This window comes from Apus apus, chromosome 6, assembly GCF_020740795.1.
Source record: "Apus apus isolate bApuApu2 chromosome 6, bApuApu2.pri.cur, whole genome shotgun sequence".
Lineage (NCBI taxonomy): Eukaryota > Metazoa > Chordata > Aves > Apodiformes > Apodidae > Apus > Apus apus.
Window position 1 is genome coordinate 1598852 of NC_067287.1, and position 24006 is coordinate 1622857.

The 24006-nt window shown below is 49.0% G+C and overlaps 1 protein-coding gene across 7 annotated transcripts in view; it reads right to left on the minus strand.

Moving 5' to 3' along the window:
- The window catches only part of FMNL2 (formin like 2), a 133848-nt gene extending 111633 nt beyond the window's left edge, over positions 1 to 22215 (minus strand). For 5 of the 7 annotated variants that reach the window (XM_051623506.1, XM_051623508.1, XM_051623512.1 and 2 more), the window contains exon 1: positions 22010 to 22214. In XM_051623506.1, the coding sequence (XP_051479466.1) occupies positions 22010 to 22126 (117 nt within the window). In that variant the 5' untranslated portion in view covers positions 22127 to 22214. Of the gene's footprint in view, positions 1 to 22009 lie in introns of all 7 variants that reach the window. The other 2 variants (XM_051623511.1, XM_051623505.1) reach the window with 2 other exon arrangements.
- Between the last annotated feature and the right edge of the window lie 1791 nt (positions 22216 to 24006).

The following is a 24006-nucleotide window of genomic DNA, read 5'->3' on the forward strand; positions in this document are numbered from 1 at the left end:
ATAAAAGTACTTGCTGGAATGATTTCCATAAGAACATGCATTCAATTGTGTTAACTACCCACCTCTACTACTCTTCTCAATTAATGCCATAATAAAAGTTTTAGTCAATCAACTCTGAATTAAATATGCTTATACTGATGCATATATTCCTACACCAGCCAAAGCACGATACCTTAAAGGGCAGGTGTTGTGAGAGCCAAAAGCACCCAGCAAATGGGAGAGGGCTGACAGAGCCTAGAAGTATCCCAGCATTTTGGGCTCCTAAGCTTTTCCAATCCATGCCCAAAATTAATTACCAGAAAGATGATTATTGCTCCTTTTGAGTTGTCACACGTCATTAATGCAACTGCCTTCAAAGAAAGCTATGGAGATTTATGGCAAGAAATCTAGCAGGGAAGAGTATTGCTGGGAGTTGTGCTGCTTAGCTAAAAAATTCGTCATTTCTGTAAGTTTTAATCTTTTGGAAGTGGTGGGGAAGAGAAGCCTTTGTTCAGAAAATACAGGCAGAAAACACAAAGGTCTGTTTATCTATTTGTGATTCAATCACATCCTCTCACTGGATGGGTAAACTGCATATTGCCTCACCATTGTATTGCTCTCCCAGACAGCTGTTTGGTGCTGCAGCATTCATCACCAAGCATCCATGGCACCAGCTCAACAATGCAGCCTCCAAAGCAATAAAAAGACCATTTTTATTTTCCATAGTCCAGGAGTTAACCCCAGCTGAGAAATACAGACAAGCAGCATGATTCATTTTAAACATCTGTGGGCCAGAGCCACGCTTCTTTACATTAGGCTGTGTTTAAATTGGTTTCCAACCAGGTTTCTTGGCAAAAGGGGAAGGACAGCCAGCTCCAGCACTTCATCCAGCAGGAATGGTGCAGCTGAGAACTGTGTGCCTCGTAGCTTTGCTCCATCCCAGCTTCCTGCATATTCCCAGACATGGTGCAGCTCACTAACACCTCTCCGCAACACGCTACGCTGTGCTTCTACAGGTGAAGGCATTCCTATCAGTGGAGAAAATATATTGCATTTTCTGCCCAGACACACTTGCAAGAAGCCACGGGAGTCATGACTGTCCCTTCATGGGCAGGACATTCCTCCCAGGTGCATTTGGTCACTCCTTCCCAGCCAGGGTGTTGTGGAGCTGAGCGAGCCCGAGCGCTCCAGGCTACTCTGAGACACCAGGACCAACTGTGCTATAAATAACCTTTGCAATGAGTTACTGGAACAACTAAATTTTAATTGGGTAACCCAGGAAATTGCTAGAAAATTATCCCCATTTTTTCTGCTTAAGGGACACGCCAGCAAACCTGCAGAGTATTCAACAGGGATAATATCATCTGTGGGCAAGAAAACTGGATTCATTTAGACAGATGAGGATTAAGATATGGAAAAGTAGCTCACAACACAAAAACCTGGAGAAGGAATAGCAAGCTGTGAGCCTCTCAGCTGGGCATCAGCATGCCTTGTGCAGCAGAACCAGTCTGGGGTGGAGAGGGGAGAGGACCACTGGAAGGCAGGTGGCCAGTGATCGAGGGAATGTACAGAGTGAAGGAGCCTTGTCAGGAGCCACGCTGGGTTTACCAACCACCTTCCATCAGGTGAGACTGAGATTGGGTAAACTAATCATCCCAATCTTCAGAGGAAGGTTTGAGCAAAGCATAAAGGAAGAACAGAAGTCTGCAAACTGTTGGGATGCAGGATTACGAACAGATAAGAGATGCCAGACACAAGGGTAAAACCAAGTTACTTCATCACCAGGAAGGATTTTACCCAGCTAGAGATGGCAGATGGCACCAAAACAGTTAGTTCAGAAGTCCTGGTTATTTTAAAAGGTTAAGAAATAACACATTCTCCTTGGCAGAGAGGCAAGGCAGAGAGGGACTGCAACACACCAGGCTCCAAATGGGAAAAAAAAAGAAGAATATACTCCCATTTCTTTCTAATTTTTTGGTGACTGTAAAACGGTAGCTAAGACAAATACACCTGAGAAATTCAAGAAAACAGCAGCAAGTCTTCTCCTAGACTTCTCAGACCTTAAAAGAAGCAGCTGAAGTTGTTGCTGCAAATCCTGAACAACATGACTATAAAAAAAAAAAGGCTCCACCTACTCACAGGTTATTTACTGTTTGGAAACAACTGGATTCCCTTTTTTTCTTGTTTTTAAGAGCCTTAGAGTATCTTGAGAGTAGTAAGGAGGAAAAAAAAAAACATCTCACTGACATACACTGGTAATGACAATCACTACTGGATAATTTCATGGAGAAATGTGCTCTGTAATTAAAACAGCTCCTCCCTCACACACACAACAGTGCTCCCCAGTGCTCCCTTGCCCCCAGGCTGGGGAATAGATTCATTTCTCCAGTGCAAGAGCTGGGGAAAAGCCCACAGCCAGGGACTGGCACAAGGCTACTCAGATAAATGTTAAAATCCTAATGAAAATTAATAACCCCATTAAATTAAAAAAAAAAAGGCACATGAAAAATGCAGAACAACCTGGCCACAGCTGTATTTAGCAGCAACCTTTTCAGTCCTTCCTAGAGCAACAGGTAACACACCCAGGCTGCAGTTACAATCACCTGCATTTTGCAGCTCTCCAGTGAACTAAACCTGGCAAGGAACACCCTATGAAGAGACCTGCTTTTCCCTGGTTTCACTCCCTGCTCCTTCACCAGGACCAGATCTCTTTTCCTGGATTACTTCCTAGAAAACAGATTATAGAACTCTTCCCCTAAATACCAGCATTTAATATAAAGCCTTTTCATTTAATACCCAGCATTTTTTTTTTCCAGGCATCTGTCCCTCATGAATCCAAGCAATTGGCTGCACCTCTTGTGGATTTCCAGCTCTAATACTCATATGTTAATATGAAAATAACACTCTAATTAGAAAGCTGAAAGTCACTCTTTAAATTACACATTTTCAGAGACAATCTCATTTGGTTTGGTGAGAAACATCACTGACTGGGGGACAGTATCTTTCTGACCATCCCAAATGCTTTGCACATTACTGTCAATTTACCAAAAACCTGCACACTTCTGGCATCTTTAGCACTTTGGTGCTGAAAATGGGACAGTGCTTTGTTTCTCCTTGGATTTCTACTCCAAATGATTATGAAACTTGACCTAGCAGAAAGTAAGACTGCCTGCTTTCAGTCTTTATTTGGAAATTAGCTGCTCCGTTAGCTGTCAATTAGCATAAATACTTCTGTTCCAAGCACTGTCCCCACTGCAATCAACCCTCCTAACTCGTTTTCAGGATACTAAGAAGAAAGGGAATACACGAACAATGCTCTATTTTTTTTTTCTATTATTGAATTAATCTTATGCATAAATACTGGTAATAGAGTTTATTAAATCTCATTTGAGGCTTTCCTGGCTTCCTGATTCATAAATTAACAAAAATTACTTGATGTTTAGAAGAGCAGCTTTTGAGGATTCTTTTGAGGATTCAATGTATGAAATGTGATAACAAGTATCCCTGGCTGTAACGTGCTTCTAAGGAAAGCTGAAGTTCACACACAAAATGATAAAGCACATATCTGCAACATGTATAACCAACCCATTGACAACTAAAACCAAGTTACTGCCCAGACTGACCTGGGGTACGAGACACCAGTACAAGAACTTTCCTAACCAGACGGCCAGAAACTCCAGTTCTAAGTAATTTAAACCAAAATTCCTGTACAAGTCAATGGTTTCACCATTATTTAGAAACCTCTTCCACCAGTAATTGCTTCTGAGTATTAATGCAGTTGGACTGTGCATCCAGACTGCTCTCCTGCAGAATTCTCTCTTCCATTTTTCATCCATAAAATTATACCCAGAGTGTGACCAGCACAGACAACATTCCAGTAACACCTTCTGTGGAGCAGCAATGGACTTGCTAAAGTACCTGCCGATTTGTTTTTGAAGTGAAGACCCCTGAATCAGAGACCTTGGACTTCAGTGCATTTTAATGAGCAGCTGAAGCGGCCAGGCTGCCACCTCCACCCCCAGGCACTGCTGCCCCTGCCCACGGAACACAAGCAGTGACATTTATGCCATATGTCATTGAAATGAAAGCACGAGCAGAGAGGAGGGATGCACAGAGCACTTCAGCTCCTTGTTTCTGAAGGAAAACCCCATCCTGGCCCAGGAACCCGGCCATTCCCAGCCTGTCAGTGCCCCTCCATGTGTTGCCCTGCCCAGCCTCACAAGCCCCAACCCCACAACACAGACTTCACTAACAGTATGAACTAGCAGACAAAAAGTCCCTCACCTGCAATCTCTCCAAGCCACAAGCCCTTCTGGGAATCAAGGCAAGTTCTCGACACAGGCATCCCCAGCAGCAGGCTGTGGCGAGGCTCTGATGGCTGGGGATGGATGAGGGCAGCAGCTCAGCCTGGCAGCAGGGAGTGATCCCAGCACACCTTCTGCTTCCCCACGGCTGGCATAGGCAGGACACCCAGCCTGAAAACCTGCATCCAGCTACCAGACTGTTTGGAGACCAGACTGGCATGGAAAGAGACCCTGAACACCCTGTGTGACCAGGGTCACTGCATCCCAGCAGCTTTGCAGCATCTCCTGATCCCAGCATCCAGCTCACCCCATGCCTGCCTTCCTGGGCAGGGGGACACCCTGCATGCCCTCATCCATGAGCAGGGCAAGCTGTGCAGGCAGAGCCCAGTGCCAGGAGACATGTCAGACTGAAACAGCACTGCTGGATCCTCCTGAAAAATTACTATTCCCTGGCACATGAGCTGTCAAATAAAAGGCTGGGTTGGTGTTGTTGTTTGTTTTCTTTCCATGTCCCTGAAATAACATCCCCTTCTATCTGGTTGTCAGTTACAACATCTATTTAGACAGAAAGAGGAAAAAATCTGTCTGTGCTGTCAGTTTATTCATTGGATTATTGTAACACTACAGTTTTTAGAAAGGAAGCTTCGAGCAACTACACTCAGGGCAGTCTGAGAGCTTTCCGGGCAGAGAGACCTCCTCATCATCTGGAACTTGTGCACCAGATTTCAAAAACTACTAAGCTGTTTCTGACATACCCTGTGCTGACCACAAAGCCTCTGGTGAGGTGGGACACCATTCCTGAGTGCTCAGGGCTGCACGCTGAAGACAACTTATGCCAACTTTTAGACTGGTTTAACATCAGAAGGAATACGCTGTGTTACAACACAAATATGTTTTCCAGATGGTTTAACTGATGAGTAAAAGGACAGTAAAAAACTCCATAGATTCTAAATCGTGTATGACCAAGATTACAAGTGAAATGGTTATTCCTGTAATATAACCTCTGCACAATATGGTGCTACCACAAGCCAGGGGCTGAGAAATATTTTGAAAGGATGTTGCATATTAAAACTGAAGTTTATACTTTTATGTAATCTGAGGGTTTGAGCACTTCACAGAAAGAAGAATCCAGTTCTAAAATGCTATAAAAGAAAGTCTACTCTTAGATGTTTACAAGTACAGTTATTGATTTATCTAAAGTTAAATAATGTTTTGTTATTATTTTGCAGGAGCCCATATAGAATTTCCCATATTCAGAAATAAAGATATGCCATTCCTATTCTGTAAGGAAATAACACTATTAACAGCCAGGAGTTGGTTTCACTCCTAAATGTCCAACTGAACTTGTGCTTGCAGTTAGGCAGAAGTCCATCCTGCTAGGCTAACATCACCATTTATTACTCTGTCCTTCCCACCACCTAACCAGATGCTTTTTACTGTGACAAGCATTGACTAGTTCATTGAAGTCTGTATGTTGGGCCTGTCTCAGGCTGAACATTCAACCCTGTGTACATTTCTAGTGTGAATCTTCCCGAACTTAACAATGAAGACTGCTGTAGACTAAAATTAAAAAAAAATACAGGCCAAATTCTGCTCTCAGCTGCATCAGCTCTCAGAAAACTGTGGGTGTTTCATCTTACGCATCCAGACAAAAGAGGGGGGGAAAAAAAACCCAACATTTGTCTCGCCTTGTAACGCAGAGAACTACCACATTTACCAGGAAAACATGATTTTTGACCAAGAAAGAGGAGCAGAGATCACCTCTGGAGTCCATCACCTTCTCATAAATTGTCAGGTTAGGACAAAAGGTTAGATTTGTACCTACAAACACAACCACCAACAGTCCCCACTAACCTAGATAAAACCTCCTGCAAGTTAGTGCCTTTTGCTGCTCCTCGCCCCCAACAAAACCAGACAGGGTCATTTTAAATAAACTAAGAGCCCAATTCTTATCCCCCCAGCATGCCTCTAGAAGTGGAAAAGCCTTTAATGTCAGTGAAATCAGGCCCCATGCAGGTACTGAAAGCATCTTCCAGGAGTATCAGTGGCATTCAAATGAAAAGCAATATTCACCAGATGTTTTTCAGAAGCCACACTCTTCCAAGGGTAAATACCATTGGATCAGGGGAACAACATTTGCTTCAGCTGACCTTCCTCACACATGGAATGCTCAGATAGTGTCCCCCAGCAATTCAAAAAAATTAAGAACCAATAAAAAAATCACTTCAGCCTTAGCCCATATCCATGTGTCTGGTCACTTGGAGGGGACCTGAGGGTCTATTTTAATACCAGGATAAACCTGCAGGATACAGACCTGCACCAGACAGAGCTGTACCAAAGCTTGTGCTCCCTGGGGATGGAGAAGCAATGGCAGGCAATTATACTAAAAAGAAAGGCCTTGTCATTTGATTTCTTGTTCAGCTGAAACACTTGGTGACATAATGTGACACAAAAGTAGAAAAAACGGCATCACAGTTAAATGAGACCTGCAAAAATGTACACTGCAGCAACACACTGTGAAGACAATGTGCAAACACCACTGGTTCCTTGTGGCAAAAAAAAACAGGGACTGCTCAAAAAGCCCAGCTCTTTGGTAAGCTACAGGGTGCTACAACCCAAAATAAAGAGGATGTAGAGTGCAGAAGTAATCCTAACGTGTTAAAAGGTGGCACCATAGATTGCATCTCTTGTGGGTCCTTGGCTGACAGATGAGATAACAGCTTCAGTGAAGAGCTGCTTCAACACCACTTCCCTAAACCACTGCATCCCCTGAAGAGGAGCACTGCTTCCCACAGCTGTGCCACCCTCCTGTGCACCTCATGGGGCCCAGCCAGGGAGAGCTGCTTCAGCAAGTCATGGAACAGCAAACCCAAGCTTCTGTTTTTGTTTCTCCCCAAAGCTTTATCACTAGGATGAATTTTTATTCTGTATTGTCAAATTGCTTCTTGGTGCCCAAACGCAAAGCACACAAGATCCCTCCCTCCATCCACCACCAAGTGCACAAACAAGAGAGAAAACAACAGAGTTCAGCCTTCTACTAATGCAAAAAATGTTAAACTGTGCTCTCTAATGAACCGTACTTGTGCATGGCATGTTGACATTTCCTGAGCCACATTCCCTCCCACGAAGCTAGAAATGCCTTCAAGATAACCAAGGGGAGACAGAGCAGGCTGCTCTCTAAGTTAGTTCTTCAGCTGCATTTGAAGTGTCCTGTCCACACACAACCCATGCCTGCAGTGCAGTTGGGATGCCCTTCACTCTTCTAATAAACACACTGAATGTGCCAGCGTGCCGCCCAGCTCCTCCTCACTTTTCCATGCGAGACCACAACACTTCCCACATCGCTGCATGGATCCACAAACAAAGCACAGCAACCCAAGGCCAAGCCTGTATTTAGGCCAGCACTCATGAAAGCACTAAAATGCCTTTAGGGTTCCCAGATGGGTAATAAATAATGCTTGAAACCCCTCTGAGAGCCCTGTTGGGTCTTCTCCTGCTCCACGAGCCTGGCAGTTCAACAGGAGCAAAGGCCACCCCACTGGAAAGCACTGCTTGGTAGACAGAAGATGCTACCTGGTATAGCTCCTGGAGCACAAAATGCAAAACCAAGGCTTTAAGATCTCCATCATGATAAAAAGTCTCCCTCCGTGGCAGTAACAGGGATGCAAACACCATCTTCACTGAGGACCAAACTCCACTCTCAGCTGTGCACAACTTCTGAGAAGTGCCTGTGGGAGGGACCTGCACAGACATCTCCAAGGTTGGAATCTGGCCAGGAAAATCCATAAATCTACTGATCCGCTCTATTTTAACCACAACCTAAAGCCTTTATTGTTACTGTAATTATTACTGTATGCTGAGGTGCTCCAAGAGCTGCTGATTCCTGCTCCAGTGAGGAAAGGGAAAGTTTCAACCCCCAAAAAAACCCCGCTAATCAAGGGGAATAAGCAGAAAACTAAAAATCTCTACTAATTGCAAGAGGGAGAAGCAGCCCACAGCCAGGCCCCCAGCACCTCGAGTAAGCAGCAGCAACTTGGAAGCCAAAATTAGGTCATTACTGAGCACTGGAGAGCCAGAGCACGCGGCTCCCCCGGCGCAGCGGCAGACGTGCCCGTGGACCTGCTATCGCACCACACAAGGTCAGCCACGCTGAGAGCTCAGCAGGATCAAAGCAGCCACGTTCAAGGCCTTCATCAGTGTTTTGGCTACGCTGCTTTGCAGCTCAGTGAAGACTCCCCGTTTCTCACCAGCAGCCCTGTGAGAAACGCCCTCTCCTCAGCAGAGCGTGGTGCTCGGGGATCACCAGAGCAGCCCAGCACGGCTCTGCCACCAGCCCCACTACCAAGAATAAGCCCGTGGGTTCACCTTAAAAATATGACAACAGGTACTCTTTTCTCTCTTTCAATGCATCTCTATGCTTATCTGTGCTGCCTGGGTTGATTGATTATAGGGAACTGTGCCTTGCAGCAGGAACAGAAGGAAAACTCTGCTCTGCACGGGCTGTTGCACCTCAAGGATCACCACTTCCTCAGAGCACCTAAAAGGGATCCGGTTTTCAGAACTGACTGAATGCCTTACAAGTGTGTCTGGGTAGTTTTCACTCCACTTGTTAAACAGAAAGGACAATTCACCTTAAACACAGATTTGCCATCAGACAGAAAATAAACATTAGCAAAACCAAACAAACAATAGCTTTGAGCTTTCTAAGCAAGAGTACTTTCCCCTTCCAGTTGTGCAACCTTCTGGTCTCTGAGCCAACCAAGAATTCAGAGAGAAGAATTTAATGCTTAATCAATTTTTGCCTCACTCACATTTGTAGGTATCTGAACTCCTCACCTTAAGTGAAAACCCAGGGTGCTCAGGAGGCACTGACTGCCCTCCGTGCTCACTGCAGTACCCGAGGACACAGGAGCAGCACCAGCACATGAGAAACACCAGCTGTGAAACAACAAACCCACCTGCATCACTCTTGCTGGAGAGGGATCCTCCTGCTGCTGAACACGGAAGGACCCAGCTCATGTAAACTCTTGCACAATTTTTTATATTCTAGTTGAAGCACTTAATCTTCTGCCAAAATCCTTCTCTAGTACAGAGAAAGCCCACCTGCCTCCTGGACAGATCTTTCTGGTCTGACCTGGATTTCCAGGTGTACACACATCTTTACTTCTGGAAAACACCTCGGTTGCTCACATACCAAGACATGGCCTAGAAACAGAGCTGGGCAACTGTGGGAATGACACGGTACCAACAATTGGCTGGACAAGCTTTTGCAGACTCATTGCACGTGAGAGAGATGGCTCACCTAGGAGAAAAGGTCCTCAGTCACATCCCTGATCATGTCAACCTTTTTATGGGCTGATCTGAAAGGTCATTTCATTTTAATCTGTACAAAGTCCAAGACTCAGCTCCCTAAATACCTCTTCTCCCATTCTTTTGCCATTTGAGCTGAGCCAGCTGAACCTCTTACTTTTCCTTAATACATTCAGCACAGTAAACATGCACAAGAACACTTTTAGCTACCTATCCCAGGCATTACAGGCTCTCATGTAAAAGGATTTGCTTTAAAAAAAAAGGCATTTTCCCCCCAGTCTTTTGTTCAAGTCATTCACCTCCTCACACATCTCTACATTAAAGAAGAAATCTGTTCTCTACTGATAGAAAACACAGAATTAATTTCCAAGTCAAGATGGTTCTTCAGACCCTTGCAACTTCCTTTCATCTTTGCTTTCTCTCCTGAAACCAGCTCCACCACAGCTTTGATACTGCCTTCACTTCTCCAAAAGAGAGGTCTTCTGCACGGCCCTGGTGCTGCAGCACTTCACAGAGTGGGCTGAACAGACCGCAGCGCCAACCAGCTATTTCAGACTGCAGCATCTGTGGATGAACATAATCTCTTCCATCTTCATTTGGACTCACAGGCCAATTAGCCTTGAAAATAAGCCTTGCAGGCATCAAATAACCCCCATGTTTCAATTCATACACGAAGAGGGACAAAAACCTCATCTCACCTTTAGAATACAACAGAAAAATAAAAACTGGAGAAGCGAACAAAACCATTAACTCCATCTAAACCAGTACAAAATCAGATTTATTTATTTTTTTTAATACATCAAAGGGAAAAGATGTCCTGAAAGACCAGAAAACAAACAAAGCTTCTGTGTGACTGAGCTAGCCAAACAAAAGACTTTAAAGGAAAGCTGACATGGATCTAAAAAGGTGACTTCAAAGAGCCACATGCCAGCTGCCAGGTTCCCCAGCCCCACACTCGCTGGAGAGAGACCCCGTGGGCTTCCCAATGTGTCAAACACATGTTCACGGGGTGGGGGGAGAAGCCAACGTTCCCATTTTCTTTCCCCAGGGGTTAGTTGGGAGACATTATTTCTAATCTGTGCCCTGGTGCTCAGTTCTGGGGGGGGGGGCTCACAGCAATTCAGGCTTTCCTTCCCAAAAGGTGATGAGCAGAACTCTCGCTCTGCAGCACCGTGAGGCTTCTGAAAGATTCATGGATAAAAAACGCTGTACAGAAGCTCTTGTTTAATTTACCAAAAAAAGAATACGGCACATTTGCCACACTCAGATACTCACTTACGTGATCAAGAGAACAGACATTTGTATTTGAAGCTCTGACACGGAGCAGAACTGCATTTTCACAGAGATGCTGCTGCTGCTTCCCTGTGTGCTGGGGGAGGATGGCAGAGGAGATGAAAACTCCTCCACTACTTCAGGGAGCTGCAATTTTTAGAGAACAACATCCACAACAATTCCTCAGAGTTACCTCTAAACCAGATGCTACCACAAAAGGATGAAATTACCAAAGACCTCCCGGCTCAACCCACAGTGCACTTTAACAGTTATCATTTGTCTAATTGACTTACTCCATTCACCTGAAGGGCGTTGCTGCCCACCAAGCATGGCCTTAAGCAAGAGCAAAGAAAGACAACCCACCAGCCAAGGCCTCTCCAAGCCCACCATCCTCACAAGCATGACCACACTGTGCCATGGTGTGTCCACCAGCAGCTCCCCAGTACAACTGGGCACCATTTATCACTCTGACTCCAGGTAACACGCCTGCCTGTGAAGGCAGGACACAACTATTCAGATTTGCAGTATTAGGCTTATTATGTCTGAGAGAAGAGACAAATACAACGTTGACCCAACATATCTGGGAGGGTGCACGGATCTACAGAGAGGCTCTCATAAACCCCTGCAACATCAAAGCTCCTGTTTGACCACACTTGAAGCTAAATATTTGTGATAGTAAATTTATTTGATCTTCTGTATTTGCAAGGCCCACAGAGCTGGGCAGAAAGTCCTTTGAAGCACTCCCAAACACACTCAATTATTGGAAACATTTGTCAGAAAGCTGCTATCTGAACTCTGCCAAGCTATCTCCATCACTTCCCAGACCCTTCCAACAGCAGTGCCACCACCTACCCCTGCCAGAACATCTGCCTCCAGAGCTGCTGGAGGGTAGACCCTTTTTACTCATCTGCCTCTCTTAGGAGATGGCAAGCAGAATGAAAGGACTCAGCAGAGGGACATGCCAGAGCATTAGACGGATTAACAACCAGAATCTCTAGATTGAACAATTTGCTTCTTCATTTTAATTATTTGCTTCTGAAAGACTTCAGAAACTTTGCCAATTTGTGCAACTCTCTATTCTTCACTTTTGGCCTCAACTGTACAGACATTTTGCAGACAAACAAGTAACAGATGTACAATCTATATTCACCCCAAGTCCTTTTATAGTAAAATGACTTCTGGCCAAATAATGTATATTTGGAAAAAAAAAAAAAAAAAAAAAAAAGACAAAAAACCACCAAACACAAAACCCACTCCACTAATTCTCGTATCTTACGGTATCTCTCAACACCTAAACATGCACTAAAAAAAAAAACCAAAACAAACAAACCAAAAACATCTAAGACTTCTTCAGCTGCTCCCAAAGACCTCAAGGATCTTCTGTCCAGGAGCAACTTCTGCCCTCAGCCAACATCTGCACGGAGGAGAGCAGCCAAAACCAGACCCCAAACATTGGAGAAGGCAAGGGCAGCTCTGTGGGCTCCTGCTGCCATCAGCAAGCACTTCTGCTCACTGGACTAGGACAGGACTTCTGCAAGGGCAGGAGCCCACAGCTCACACTGCTCTCTGCACTGCCCAAGTGAGGTAAGGAGAGAAGTCACATCTGGAGGGGTTTTCCTGAGGATCCTTCTGAGATGGGAGCTTTCCCGGAGGCACAGCCCAGCTGCACTGGGTGCTGTCACCCCAGCAGTCCCAGCACACAGGAGAGCCCCCAGGGGACCCAGCCACAGGGTGCCCATGCCTAGTGTCCCCACTTGCCTCTCCAGGCTCCAGTCGGGAAGCAGTTGGGCACGTTTCCAGCTCCTGATCAAGTACACACAGTTGCTCTCAAGAGCTGCAATGCAGAGTCCTGGAGGTCCCCGCATCGTGCAGCACTCGTCTGAGGACCATTCATTGCCAATACAATACCACTATTGTGCTGCTTTATGAATATCCTCCCCAAATATATGTTTAACGATGCACAGTTACAGAAGACAAATACTTGTGTTGTTAGAGATCCCGTGGTAATTGAAAACCAACACACGTCCATTTCCACAGTATGTTACTTATAACAGAGTATGGGCAAGTTATACATTACCCCAAGTCTATGCAATGAAACACTTGAGAGGCAGTAGGACACTATTTTAGGAAGAAGCAAAGCCAGGGACAAAAATATTACTTCCATTTTCCAATGTATCCACATAGAATGCTGTGCATTTCCCTGCCTATGCAGGGGGGGTTGAATCTAGATGATCTTTAAGGTCCCTTCCAACCCAAACCATTCCAAAATTCTAGGATTATTACAGCTAGAAAGCAGATGGATCAAGGTCAAAACAATCAGTGCGAATGGAACTATATTCAGTTAAAACAGGGGTTCACACCATGCACCTTCCACCTTCCTCCTACAGACCTGGGAGCCCTTTGCAGAAGTCACTGGGAACGTGGCATTTCCCAGTGCCAAAGCTGTGTGGGCAAGGGCACAGCCCTTCAGGGCCAACTGGGGTGACTGGATGAAGTCCAAGTGCTAAAAACCAGCCTGTTTTACACTGACCCTTCGGAACTGAAATTGGCAGGATGCGATAAAGGGGAAATGACTGCTTTTTGAAGCGGCAGCAGCTGAGAGGGCTTCCACCTGACTAGCCTTTGGTGACACTGATGCTGCAGCTCCTAAGAGCTGGAGGCCCCGGCTAGATGTTTATAATGCAATTATAAATCAATTCGAATGAGTTGGTGTCACTTACTTCCCACACCAAATTCCCAAACGGAATCTTCGAAACAAAGAAAGAAGAAAACAAACAATATTTCAGCTCAGTTTGTCTAAAACGTGGCTGCTGACTGCGGGAGTCTTCCCGGGGTGGGGATGGCTGCTCCACTGCTGCTGCCTGGAAGCACATTTCATAGAATCATGGAACGGTTTGGGTGGGAAGGGACCTTAAAGGTCATCCAGTCCCAACCCCCTGCATGGGCAGGGACACCTCCCACCAGCCCAGGCTGCTCCAAGCCCCATCCAACCTGCCCTTCAACACTGCCAGGGATGGGGCAGCCACAGCTTCCCTGGGCAACCTGGGCCAGGGTCTCACCACCCTCACACTAAAGATTTTCCTCCCAACGTCTAATCTAAATCTTCCCTCTTCCAGCACTACCCTTTGTCCTCTTCCTACAAGCCCCTGTAAAAAGTTCCTCCCCAGCTTCCCTGTAGGCCCCAGACTTCTCCTCTCAAAACAGGCAACGTATGGTCTTGCTCATCAGCTAGTTTTAAGGTCTAATCTGCTCATTACCAAAGAAAATCCCATTTACCTCTCCCAAGAATGACATAACCCTCTGGAGCAGGGCAGGCTGCATCCACAAGTGCTCCTGGGGGTCCAACCATCACCCTGCAAAGCTTGTCTGAAACATCCATGCCTTCTGCTGCCATGCACATCTCCTGGACACAGCACCTGGAAAGGACCAGGAAAAACAACTGCTTCCCTCGAGGCTTTCTTTATGACTTCCTGCACTGGCAAGTATTTTGATCCTGATCATATTGTGCTTAATTCAAACTCAAGAGGCGGCTCAGATGCTTAAAAATAAACTGGTGCCAAAGAGTGTCGCTGCATTAGCATGTTTTGCATAATTCATTGCATGGTGCTGTGGAGAGCCCTTCAGCTCCTGCTCCGTGCAAGGTCACGATGGCAGCGCAGGCACGTGCTCCTCCGCTGCTCCCTCCAGAGATCTGGGCACCCGTATTCTCTGCCTGACCAAATCCAGCCCAGGAGAAGGTCTGCAAGCAAGGCACAGGGATGCTGCTGTGACTTCCAGGCCCGTTTCTCCTGGAAGACCATCCCAGAAAACCACCAGCAGGAAAAAGGGCTTGGCATCTTTTAAATAATAATGCATATTGTTCTCTAAGAACACCCTATTTAGGAGTACTCTGCTAGCAGCTTGACTTAAAAGGAGCTTAAAAAAGTCAAGTTGATGGTGCCATTTCACATGATGCTTGCCATCTAGCTAGCCACAAGTCAGGTCACCAACACCTGCCTTGCACGCTAGAGGACATCAGCAAGCCCTGGTGTAAATAGCTCTAAACTCCACTGAGGAACATCACTGACTCCTGATGACAACTTGTGCAGCAGGGTCTGCAGCAAAAACAAAGAGGTCAGAGTAACTTCCCCAGGCTACGAGTCATGATGGGGGCTCTAGTGCTGACGTGGGACCATCACATCTGGACATCAGTAGCGACGGTGCTAATGGAGCACTAACCTGCCCCGCGAGACCCTTGCCCAGCCACTCAAGAAGCTGCTGCTCAAAAACAAGCGTCACGTGTTGCAGAAAGACCAGTAGCGGGGTCAGCAAAGGAAAGCAAAAGCAAAACTGGAACCAACTGCAGGGATTTTCCACTTCTAACACCCAACAGTGGGCTGCATTCATTCTCGCTTCTCTTTCCCGAGGTGGAAGGAGAACAGCAACAATGCTGAAACATGAACAGAAACACTGGAAGCTCAAGACTAAAAGTGTATGTAGGGGAAAAGGCAGGACCTGGCACTAGGTTTGTCTTTTATGAACACCCCAGTAACTGAACAAAGGATCAGAAAGTGAATGTCAAGGTTTGTTTCACTGCAGGATATATTCTGAGCTACAAATAATGAGGAATAAACCAGCCACTCCTATAGGGTCTTTCACTCCCTTAGCTGAGGACTGTCAAACCAAGATGACAGATTTAAATCACCTTTCCAAAAAAATGGGGGGGGCAGAAAAAATAAGTCTCTTATTCAGCAAGTGCAGGCCTCAAAATGAGAGCAAAAGACTGTCAAGACCCTGTTAAAAACAGAGGCAGGGCTGATCCGAGATGAAGCACCAGACCAGTGCCTTTTGCAATTGCATGGAGCACCCAAATCCCAGCAGAGGAAAATACTCCCTTCTTCCCTTAAGCAACCACACAAGGACAAGACACAGGCTGATAATTAGCACACAGACCTGCAGACAGCTGCTTTTTTAAAAACCATGTAGATTCTGTACGAGTTGCTTGAATAATTTACAACCTTCGCTGAAAGATGCAAAAATATAATAAAAATAAGTGTCACCAAATCTGAATTATCCGGACTTATTTTGAACAAACACACAGGGGAAATCTAACATTTTGTTTGGTTTTGTGTCTCTGCTGCATTTGGCTGTTTGGGGCAGTGGGGGGAAGTTTCTGTAGACTTTAACACCTTCTCACACAGCAAGAAAAGCTGAAGGGATTATTTTTGGTCTTTTTAAATGAAAAACTAAACGCAGACTCCAGTGGCTCTAAGTTGCTCAACAGTCAACCAAGCACTATACAACTGCTGCTGCTTGATTTTAAATCATCTTGTAAACTCTGAATTTCATTTTGTCTCCCCCAAATTCTTTCCCAAGCATCTCCCACTACACAGTACAGCAGCAGAGAGCATTTAACACCTCGGGGCCGAGTTTTGCATGACCTTGCTTGGGAAGACAAAATAAAAAACCCTTTATCTTGCACACAGGGTTAAGGAAGTTGATAGAGATGCTTGATAAAGCTCCAACACACCAGAGGAAAGATGCTGGTGCAGGTTAAGGGTGAGGGCAGGGGCTCTGCTAGCTCTCTGTGCTCAGAATTCAGCACCTGCAGGAGCAATCGCCCCAGGAGCCCAAGGGTCTGAAGGTGGAAAGCAGGGTCTGTACTGCAGAAAAAAAACCCCTATGCACATGTAAAGGAGGAAAAAAAAAAAAAGGCAATCCTGCCAAGTCCATCAACGTGCACATTTCTCACCCCGTTTTGTTTTCTGTCTTGAGAAGTTGATTGACCTGTTGTTATTCGCCTCAGACGAAAGCAGAGCAAGTTGCAAGGAAACATGACATGATGACGGGTTTAAACAGCACAAAAAGGATTAGAAAACCTCTGTGCCATCATCACCAGAGCCGGGTTTGTGAACCGAGGCTCTCACGCTCACCCACGATGCCCCTGCCCAGCCTCCCCCAGCAGCTGCCCTGTCCCGGGAGAGCCCCAGCCCCCTGAGGAGAGGGTGTGTGGGCATCAAACAGCCACCCCCCTCACCTGGCTCTTCTGACAAAGAGCTGACCACTTTCTCTTGGGCTGTTTGGAGCTTACGAACATGTAACACCTGCAGAATGGGTTCACACCTCCACCATCCCAGCCCAATAAATCAAGGACATTATTTTGTACGGAAAAACGGTACACAGAAAAATACATGCACCTAGATCAACTCAGGCCACTTTTTTAATTTTTTTTTTTAAGTCTTCCAGGTTTCCAGGATGTGAAATTACTTTTAGGAATATGACTAACTTGCTAGTAGCTGAACACCCATCACAGTATCCTTGTATTCCAGACACTCTAAAAAAGTTTTACAAAAATACTCTCCTGTGATGTCTAGGTGGAAAAACTTAGAAATGCAGTCTACTGATTTACAAGGCAGCCTGACAGATGTGTCACCACCAAGCACCACTTCACTCTGGGAATTTAACCCTTCAGAAATATATATATATTTAATAAAGTGATATATTAGATTGTTTCTTCAAGCAAAAGGTGTCATGGCTCAAATCATATAAATGAGACCTTGAGGAAACAGGGCAGTAGCAGAAGCCTGTCAGAGATGAGGCCTGAGCAAGAAAACACAACAGCTCTTTTCAATATCTGAATTTCAGAAATCTCCTTTTCCTAAAGGTGGTTCCTAAGTCTAGTTTAGTGTCTCTCCACTTCAGTTGCTTTCAATTTTAACATAACCAATACAAATTACACCTGATACGAGAGTACGGGATCTCAACCGAAATTTGTCCCAGGAGAGTTCTGCTAAATTGAGGAATTTCAAGAAGGAACCCAGTGCCCCACTAAAGCAAGGGAGCTAATACCACCTCACAAGCATCTCCTGCAACCATGTCACGCTCTTTAATGACTTGCAGACTCTAAACCATATATATTATAAAACAACGCGTAATATATTTGATAGAGGATTAGGAAGTGGAATGGAAAACAGCTGGGAAACGTTAGTGTTCACACTGAGCTTTCAAATTCTTTAGGAACAGACACTAAAACTCCCTGGACTGGTATGGAAAGCGATGCTCTGACAAAATCCACTGTGAAGAAAGGAATTCTAGCAGAAGGATGAGGTTCCTGTTGGCAAAGCCTCACCTGCATTCAGGAGAAACAGAGCTGATGCCCTCCCTCCAGGTAGGTACCATCCCAGTAAACCAAGGACAGAGCACAAGAGGGCTAGGCCAGCAGAGACACCTCCTCCCTCCACATTCCCCTTGTCCTTCACACACTTCCCTTCATCCATAGGACAGGGCACAGAAGACTCCTTTGTAAAATGAACCACCACTTGGTGGGGGTAAGAGGATATTTCGTGTTAACCTCACCACAGATTTGTAATCCAGCAGTCAAATTATGTCAATCACAGCTCATTAGGCAACAATCTACCCTGCCAACTTTGCCCTGGCTGCTTCCTCCAAACCACGTGTCATTTGCAAACGTGCAAGGCTGTTACCAGCTGGGAGGAAAAGACCACCCTGCTGCAGGAGTGAGAAGCCTGCTTCTAACCCCTGCATCTCCAAGGTTGGGACTGGCTGCAGCGGAGCCACAATGTCTACGGACACGTTTGGAGTGCCTGGCTTGCACCAGCACTCACACACGCTGAACAATGGCTTCCTGCGTGGAACAAACCAGTGCTGGTGACCAGAATTCATCATTTACACTCGTTTGCCCCGCGTGCTCCTAGGAAAAAGCCGGGAAAAACAGCCCAGCACGGCTGAGGAGGAAAAGCAAGCACGAGGAGGAAGGGGCAGCAGCAGGAGGTTCCTGCAGATGTGCACCCGAGGGGCTGTGGCAGCGCTGGGCAGCTCACAGTCAGCACCAGAGCTGGGATCCAGCTCCCTGTTTATCCAGCACCCCTCAGAGGCAAATCGGGAGCTTGGAGGTAAGGCCACACCACCACCTCCCTGGCCTTCACACTCCTCCCTAAACTTGAAACTGAAGGAATTATTTCACATGTCCTACCAAAAGGGGAGAACCCAGATCAGTTTGAGGGGATGGGAAACACCATGCTGCTTACAGACAGAAACCTGGATCCCTCTCTCTCAGGTTAACCTCCACATTTTCCTCTTCTAAGTGCATCCCATGAAACAGGATGTCTTCCTGAAACACACTGATCGACCCTGTGTGTGGAAACACACACAGCAGACACAAGCACAAATCTCAGTGCAACAAACCAGCCAGGGAAGCACAGGTACTGCACCAGCCCCAAAATCAGTACCAGGAGACAGATCCACAGGGAAAACCCTCTCCCACTATTTACCCAGCGGACCAAGAGGCACGAGGCAGCCAGACCCTGCATCACTGTCCTTCAGCCTCCCCAGGCACCTTTGCACCCGTGCTCAGCACACCCTCGGTAGCACGAGGGCACTGCTGCAGACTGGAGGAGGACATAAGCACAGTTAGATTCGAGAGCTACACCAGAAAGCATGACCTGGAGTGCCTCCCATCATCTCCTGCAAGTCGTGCACCCCAAGCCTCAAAGAGCGAGGCTAACCATGAAGGCAGGGAGGTGACTAGGTGTGCTTGAAGTGGACAAGCTACTTCAGCAGGGACCTTCCTCAAGACTAAGGCTGCTGACAACCCAGCAAACGCACACAGGTGTCACCTCCAGGCAACATCCACCCCTCCAGCTGAAAGGACCACATTGCTCCTGGAAAAGATCAGGAGAGTACATTCCAAGAGGGTAAAAAAAAAAAACAACCAAAACCAAACAAAACCAACAAAAACACAAACAATGGTCAATGTCACTGCAGTTGGGTAACAACGTGGCAAACCTCTGCTCCCCTCACAGACACATTCATGTTTTAGAGGGCTAGGGGCTGACTGCCCTGGTTTTGCACAGGGACAGAGGGACACAACTTCAAAAGACTTTTGTGAGGCTGCCCAGAGGGACCTTTCCTGCCAGGCCCCGCTCTCTGCCCGCAGAGACAGAGAGGATCTGCTCAGCCTGGTGACCGTGTGCCCACACGTGGCTGCAGCTCAACCAAGCTGCACGTTTGTCAGTGTCAAAAACAGTCCTGGAAATTTCATTAGCAGTACGAGAATCGCTCTTGTCAGCAAAGCCCTTCGGGACCTCAACGGGGCTCTCTGAGTACACGACCAGCGCTTGTGCCAGGCTAATTTCTCAAGACAGCGTGTAAAGGTGGTGAGATTTGGTCCTATAACCTTCAGCATCCCCTTCTTCATCTCCTGACTAATCCTCTCTCCCTACAGAAAATATTCCTCGTCTTTCCCCCCCACCCTCCCCCCCGACTGCCATTCCTTTCTCATTAATCCCTGCTGTTCTGGGGTTTAACCAGTGGCACAGTCATCAGAGCCACAGAATAATAAAAAAAAAAAACACACCAACAAAATAATAACAGCCTAAGAGTTTATTCTTTCATAAAAGGGTCAGATATTTTCCTGGAAGCTGCAACAAACACCAGTCATCCCTGGCTGGCTCCGAGAACAGGCTGAAGGCGATTTTTGGCTGTTTCAGCAGTGGTGTTTGGGCCCCATCTTGCAGCTCCTCCCAACGGGAGCAGACCATCCAACACCCTGCTTCTGCAGACACGTGTCTGCACAGCCTGCCGCCCCCTCCAGCAGGGCTACAGCACCCCTCCTCTCACCCTTCGTTTAAGCCCATCTTCTAAAAAACAGATGTCATCCTCTCCTTCGCAGTACCTCAAGAAACTACAGGCGTGGTCCTGTTATCTCCTGTATTGATGGGTCTCTAACACACTCTGCTTTCCCAAGCTGCATCTCTTCCTTTTACTGATCCAATCCATCAGCCCTAACCGAAAACCACCGATTTTCTCCCGCAGACCGTGCGCAGGAATTAAGCCAGGCACCCTTTCTGGCAGGTTAAGATTAGTCAAGACACGATTTCGAGCAGTGTGGTGCTTCTGGGTGCATCTCCAGCTTGGCAAAACCACCACAGGTCTCCTCAACAAGAGCCACGCGAGATCAGCCCTTTCCCACCGCATCCCACTCGCCATTTGGCTCGTCCGTGGGGGTTCTTGACTGAACAGGCTTATTCTTTTCTTAGACGTGATAATCTAATTGGGTCTAACCAGAAAATAATCCCCAACACACACACACACACACACCAGTTTGCGAATCCTCTCGCTCAGCACCAAGGAGTGTTTCCAATGCCGGGGGGGGGGGGGGTTTGTTTGCTCCAGTGCCTGGCAGGGCAATGCTCTCCTGGCTGGGCTCCACAGGGCCATCCAGGAAGGCAGGGCATGGCACACACACACTGGCACACACACGGGTTTCATCCATCCTCCTTCCCCTCAAAAAGTCAGCAGGGTATGGAAGAACAAGACGCGTGGCGACCGTCTACTCGGAGAGCGCGTAAGGAAACGGGACTCTTGCCCAAAACACCCCCACGCAGCACCCCGGGAAGCGCTGCCCTTCCTCGGAGAGCTCTCCTGGGAAGGCGACCTCCGCCACCGAGTCCGTTTTGCTACTCAGGCGATAGTGGGGGGGGGGGGAAAGTCCGACATAAACCCCCGAGCCCGCCAGAAACGCCGGCAGCCCCAGCAGAGCCGCAGGGACCCGCACACGCGTGCGGGGGAGATGGGGACGGCGGCACCGGGGAGTCCCGGGGTCCCACCGCCCCCGGGGCGGCCGAAGGGTGCGGGGCCCGTCCAGCCCGGGCTGCTGGCAGCCGGCAGGCCGAGGGGAGGCCGCAGCAAGGCTCCCCGCAGCCGCTGGCTCCCCGCACCGCCCGGCCCCCCGGCCCCTGCCTTCTCCCTCCCGCCGCTCCGCCCGCCAGGAGAGGACGGAGCCCGGCGTGAGGGAGCCGCCTGGGCTCGGGGGAAGGCGGCTCTTCGGGAAGGGGGGGGGTGCTCCCGAGACAAAGAGCCGCAGCCGGCGCACACGCCTTGCCCCCGCTCCGCTCCCCTCCCGCCCTGCCCCGCCGTCCCGCAGCCGGGCCGGGAGGTGCGGGCGGCACCGCCCGCCGAGCCCACCTGTGCCGCCAACCCTGCGGGATCCGGGGCAGCTCCCGCCTCCCTCTCCCAACTTTTCCCACCCCCCCGATTCCCGGCCGCTCCCCCCCCCCGCCCCGGCCCCTCCGCCGCGGGAGGCCGGCGGAACGCGGCGGCCCGACCCCCCCGTTCCCCGCCAAGACAATGGGGCCGGCGCTCACCAGCACGACGGCGAAGCGTTCCTCCAGCTCTCCGGGCTCGGGCATGGGCAGCTTGAGGGGGACGCTGTGCGCCCTGAACTCCGTCTGCTGCGCGTCCACGCTCCCCGCGTTGCCCATGGCGGCCCCTTCCGCGCTGCCTCCGCGCTCCGCCGACCCAGCCCCGCGCTCGCCCTCTAGCACCGACGGCGGAACGCGGCGCCGCCGCCCGACACGGCTCGCCCTCCTCGCCCTCCCCCCGGGGCGGGCTCGCTCCGGCTCCGGCTGCGGCTCCCCCGCATGCCGCCCCGCGGCCGGCGCGGCACGGCACGGCACGGCCCGCACAAAGCCCCGCTCCGCCCCCCCCCCCCGGGCCCGGGGCGCTCTGGGACTCGTAGTCCCTCGGCCGTCCGGGGGATGGGGCCGGCTGCCGGCTCGGGTTGGTGGGCCGGGAGCGGCCCCCTCCGCCTCCCTGCTCGTTCAGAGGGCTGCGCCGGCCCCCAGCGCCTTCCCCCTTGGCCGGCCTCCGGAGCCCGGGGGGGTCTGTGCCTGCCGGGGGTCTCCACAGCCCCGGTGCTGGGCGGGCAGACCCCGCGGCTGGGGGGTGCAGGGTCAGGAGAGCCTTCCTGCCGCCCCCGGGGGCTGATTTCAAGGCGTCGCGGCCCCAAGCGCCCACACCTGGTTTACTGCCGGGGGGGGGGGGAGGGATCTCCGCGGGGTCAGGGGGATGCCACCCGAACGCATCCCTAACATCGGCACTTCGGGAGGATGGTCCTTCCCCCCGGTGTGCAGAATCCGCCCGCTCCCCAGGTGTGATTGTCCGGTCCCGATTCCCTGCGGGTTCCCTCTCCCAGGCAGGGTTTGTGCGCGGTGCTGGTCAAACCCGGACCCCGTCGGTGCTTCCAGCTGGGCCGTGGTGCAGCAGCACCGTTACAGGAGCACCAGCCCACGGCTCCTCAGCACCTGCCTCCATTGCGAGGGAAGTTCTGCATCCCTGCCTCGGGTGGTATCGACCCGTTTGGTGGCAGCTGTATCTGTTTCATTCTCCAGTTCAAGACCTAATTCCTCTCCTGCCACCTCCTCGCCAATCCATTATCCCTTTGTCCTCGGTGAACATTCGATCGTCCTTCCAGAGAAGAAGGATTTTCACCCAGCTTTCACCTTCACCACGACACCCCTCCTGCTGACTCTCCTCCTGGGTCGTCTCTGCCCCCAGCCCGTCCCGGCTCCAGCATCCCAGGGGAGAGGGGAGCTGCACGTGCCCTGCTGTGGGGCTCAGCACGGTGCCAGCCTCACAGCTACCCGTGCAATTACAAACTCCATTACAGGCTTTCATTACAGGCTGAGAAGTTCTGCTTTTTGCTGCCAGCTGGTTCAAGGAAACTCGGTGGAACTCATGAATCCAGCTACACGACGACTTGCTGACGCTGTTGCCCCCAGAGATGCTGAAGGTGTGGAATCCTGCTCCGTGGGTGCTGGGGAGGGTGTTACTCCAGGGACGGGTCAGAACCCCCTGCGACTGCTTTGTTAAAAGCCTAAAATCCCTGCAATATCCTTAATAAACCAAGATTGGAAACTCTAGACGGTTCTTGGGAGTTAACAACAGTGTTATTGTTGGTAGTGAAGGTAGTAGCAATAGATACCTTGCCTGATGTCTTTTATCTAATTCTGTCACAATTCTTTGTGAGATTAATCAGTTAATTAAGCCTCACAAGAGCGCTGTGAGATAAGGGAGCACTAGACTATCACAGATAAGAGCTGGGGGTCAGGGTAGACTGAAGACAGCCTCTACCCAAGGATCCTTTGCTCTCCCAGCCCCGTGCTGAGCACTGGCTGCTCTCCAGGCTCACCCAGCAAGGCCTCACCACACCCCGGGGGGCTCCCAGCTGCCTGAAGGTGAGCACTGCAGACCCCGAGTCACCCACCCTCACCCTCAGCTCCCTTCCCATCCCAGCAGAAAACATGGGGCTTAAGCCTCCCAGGCACAAGCTGTGCGGCGTAGGGAGGTGTTACTTGCTTCT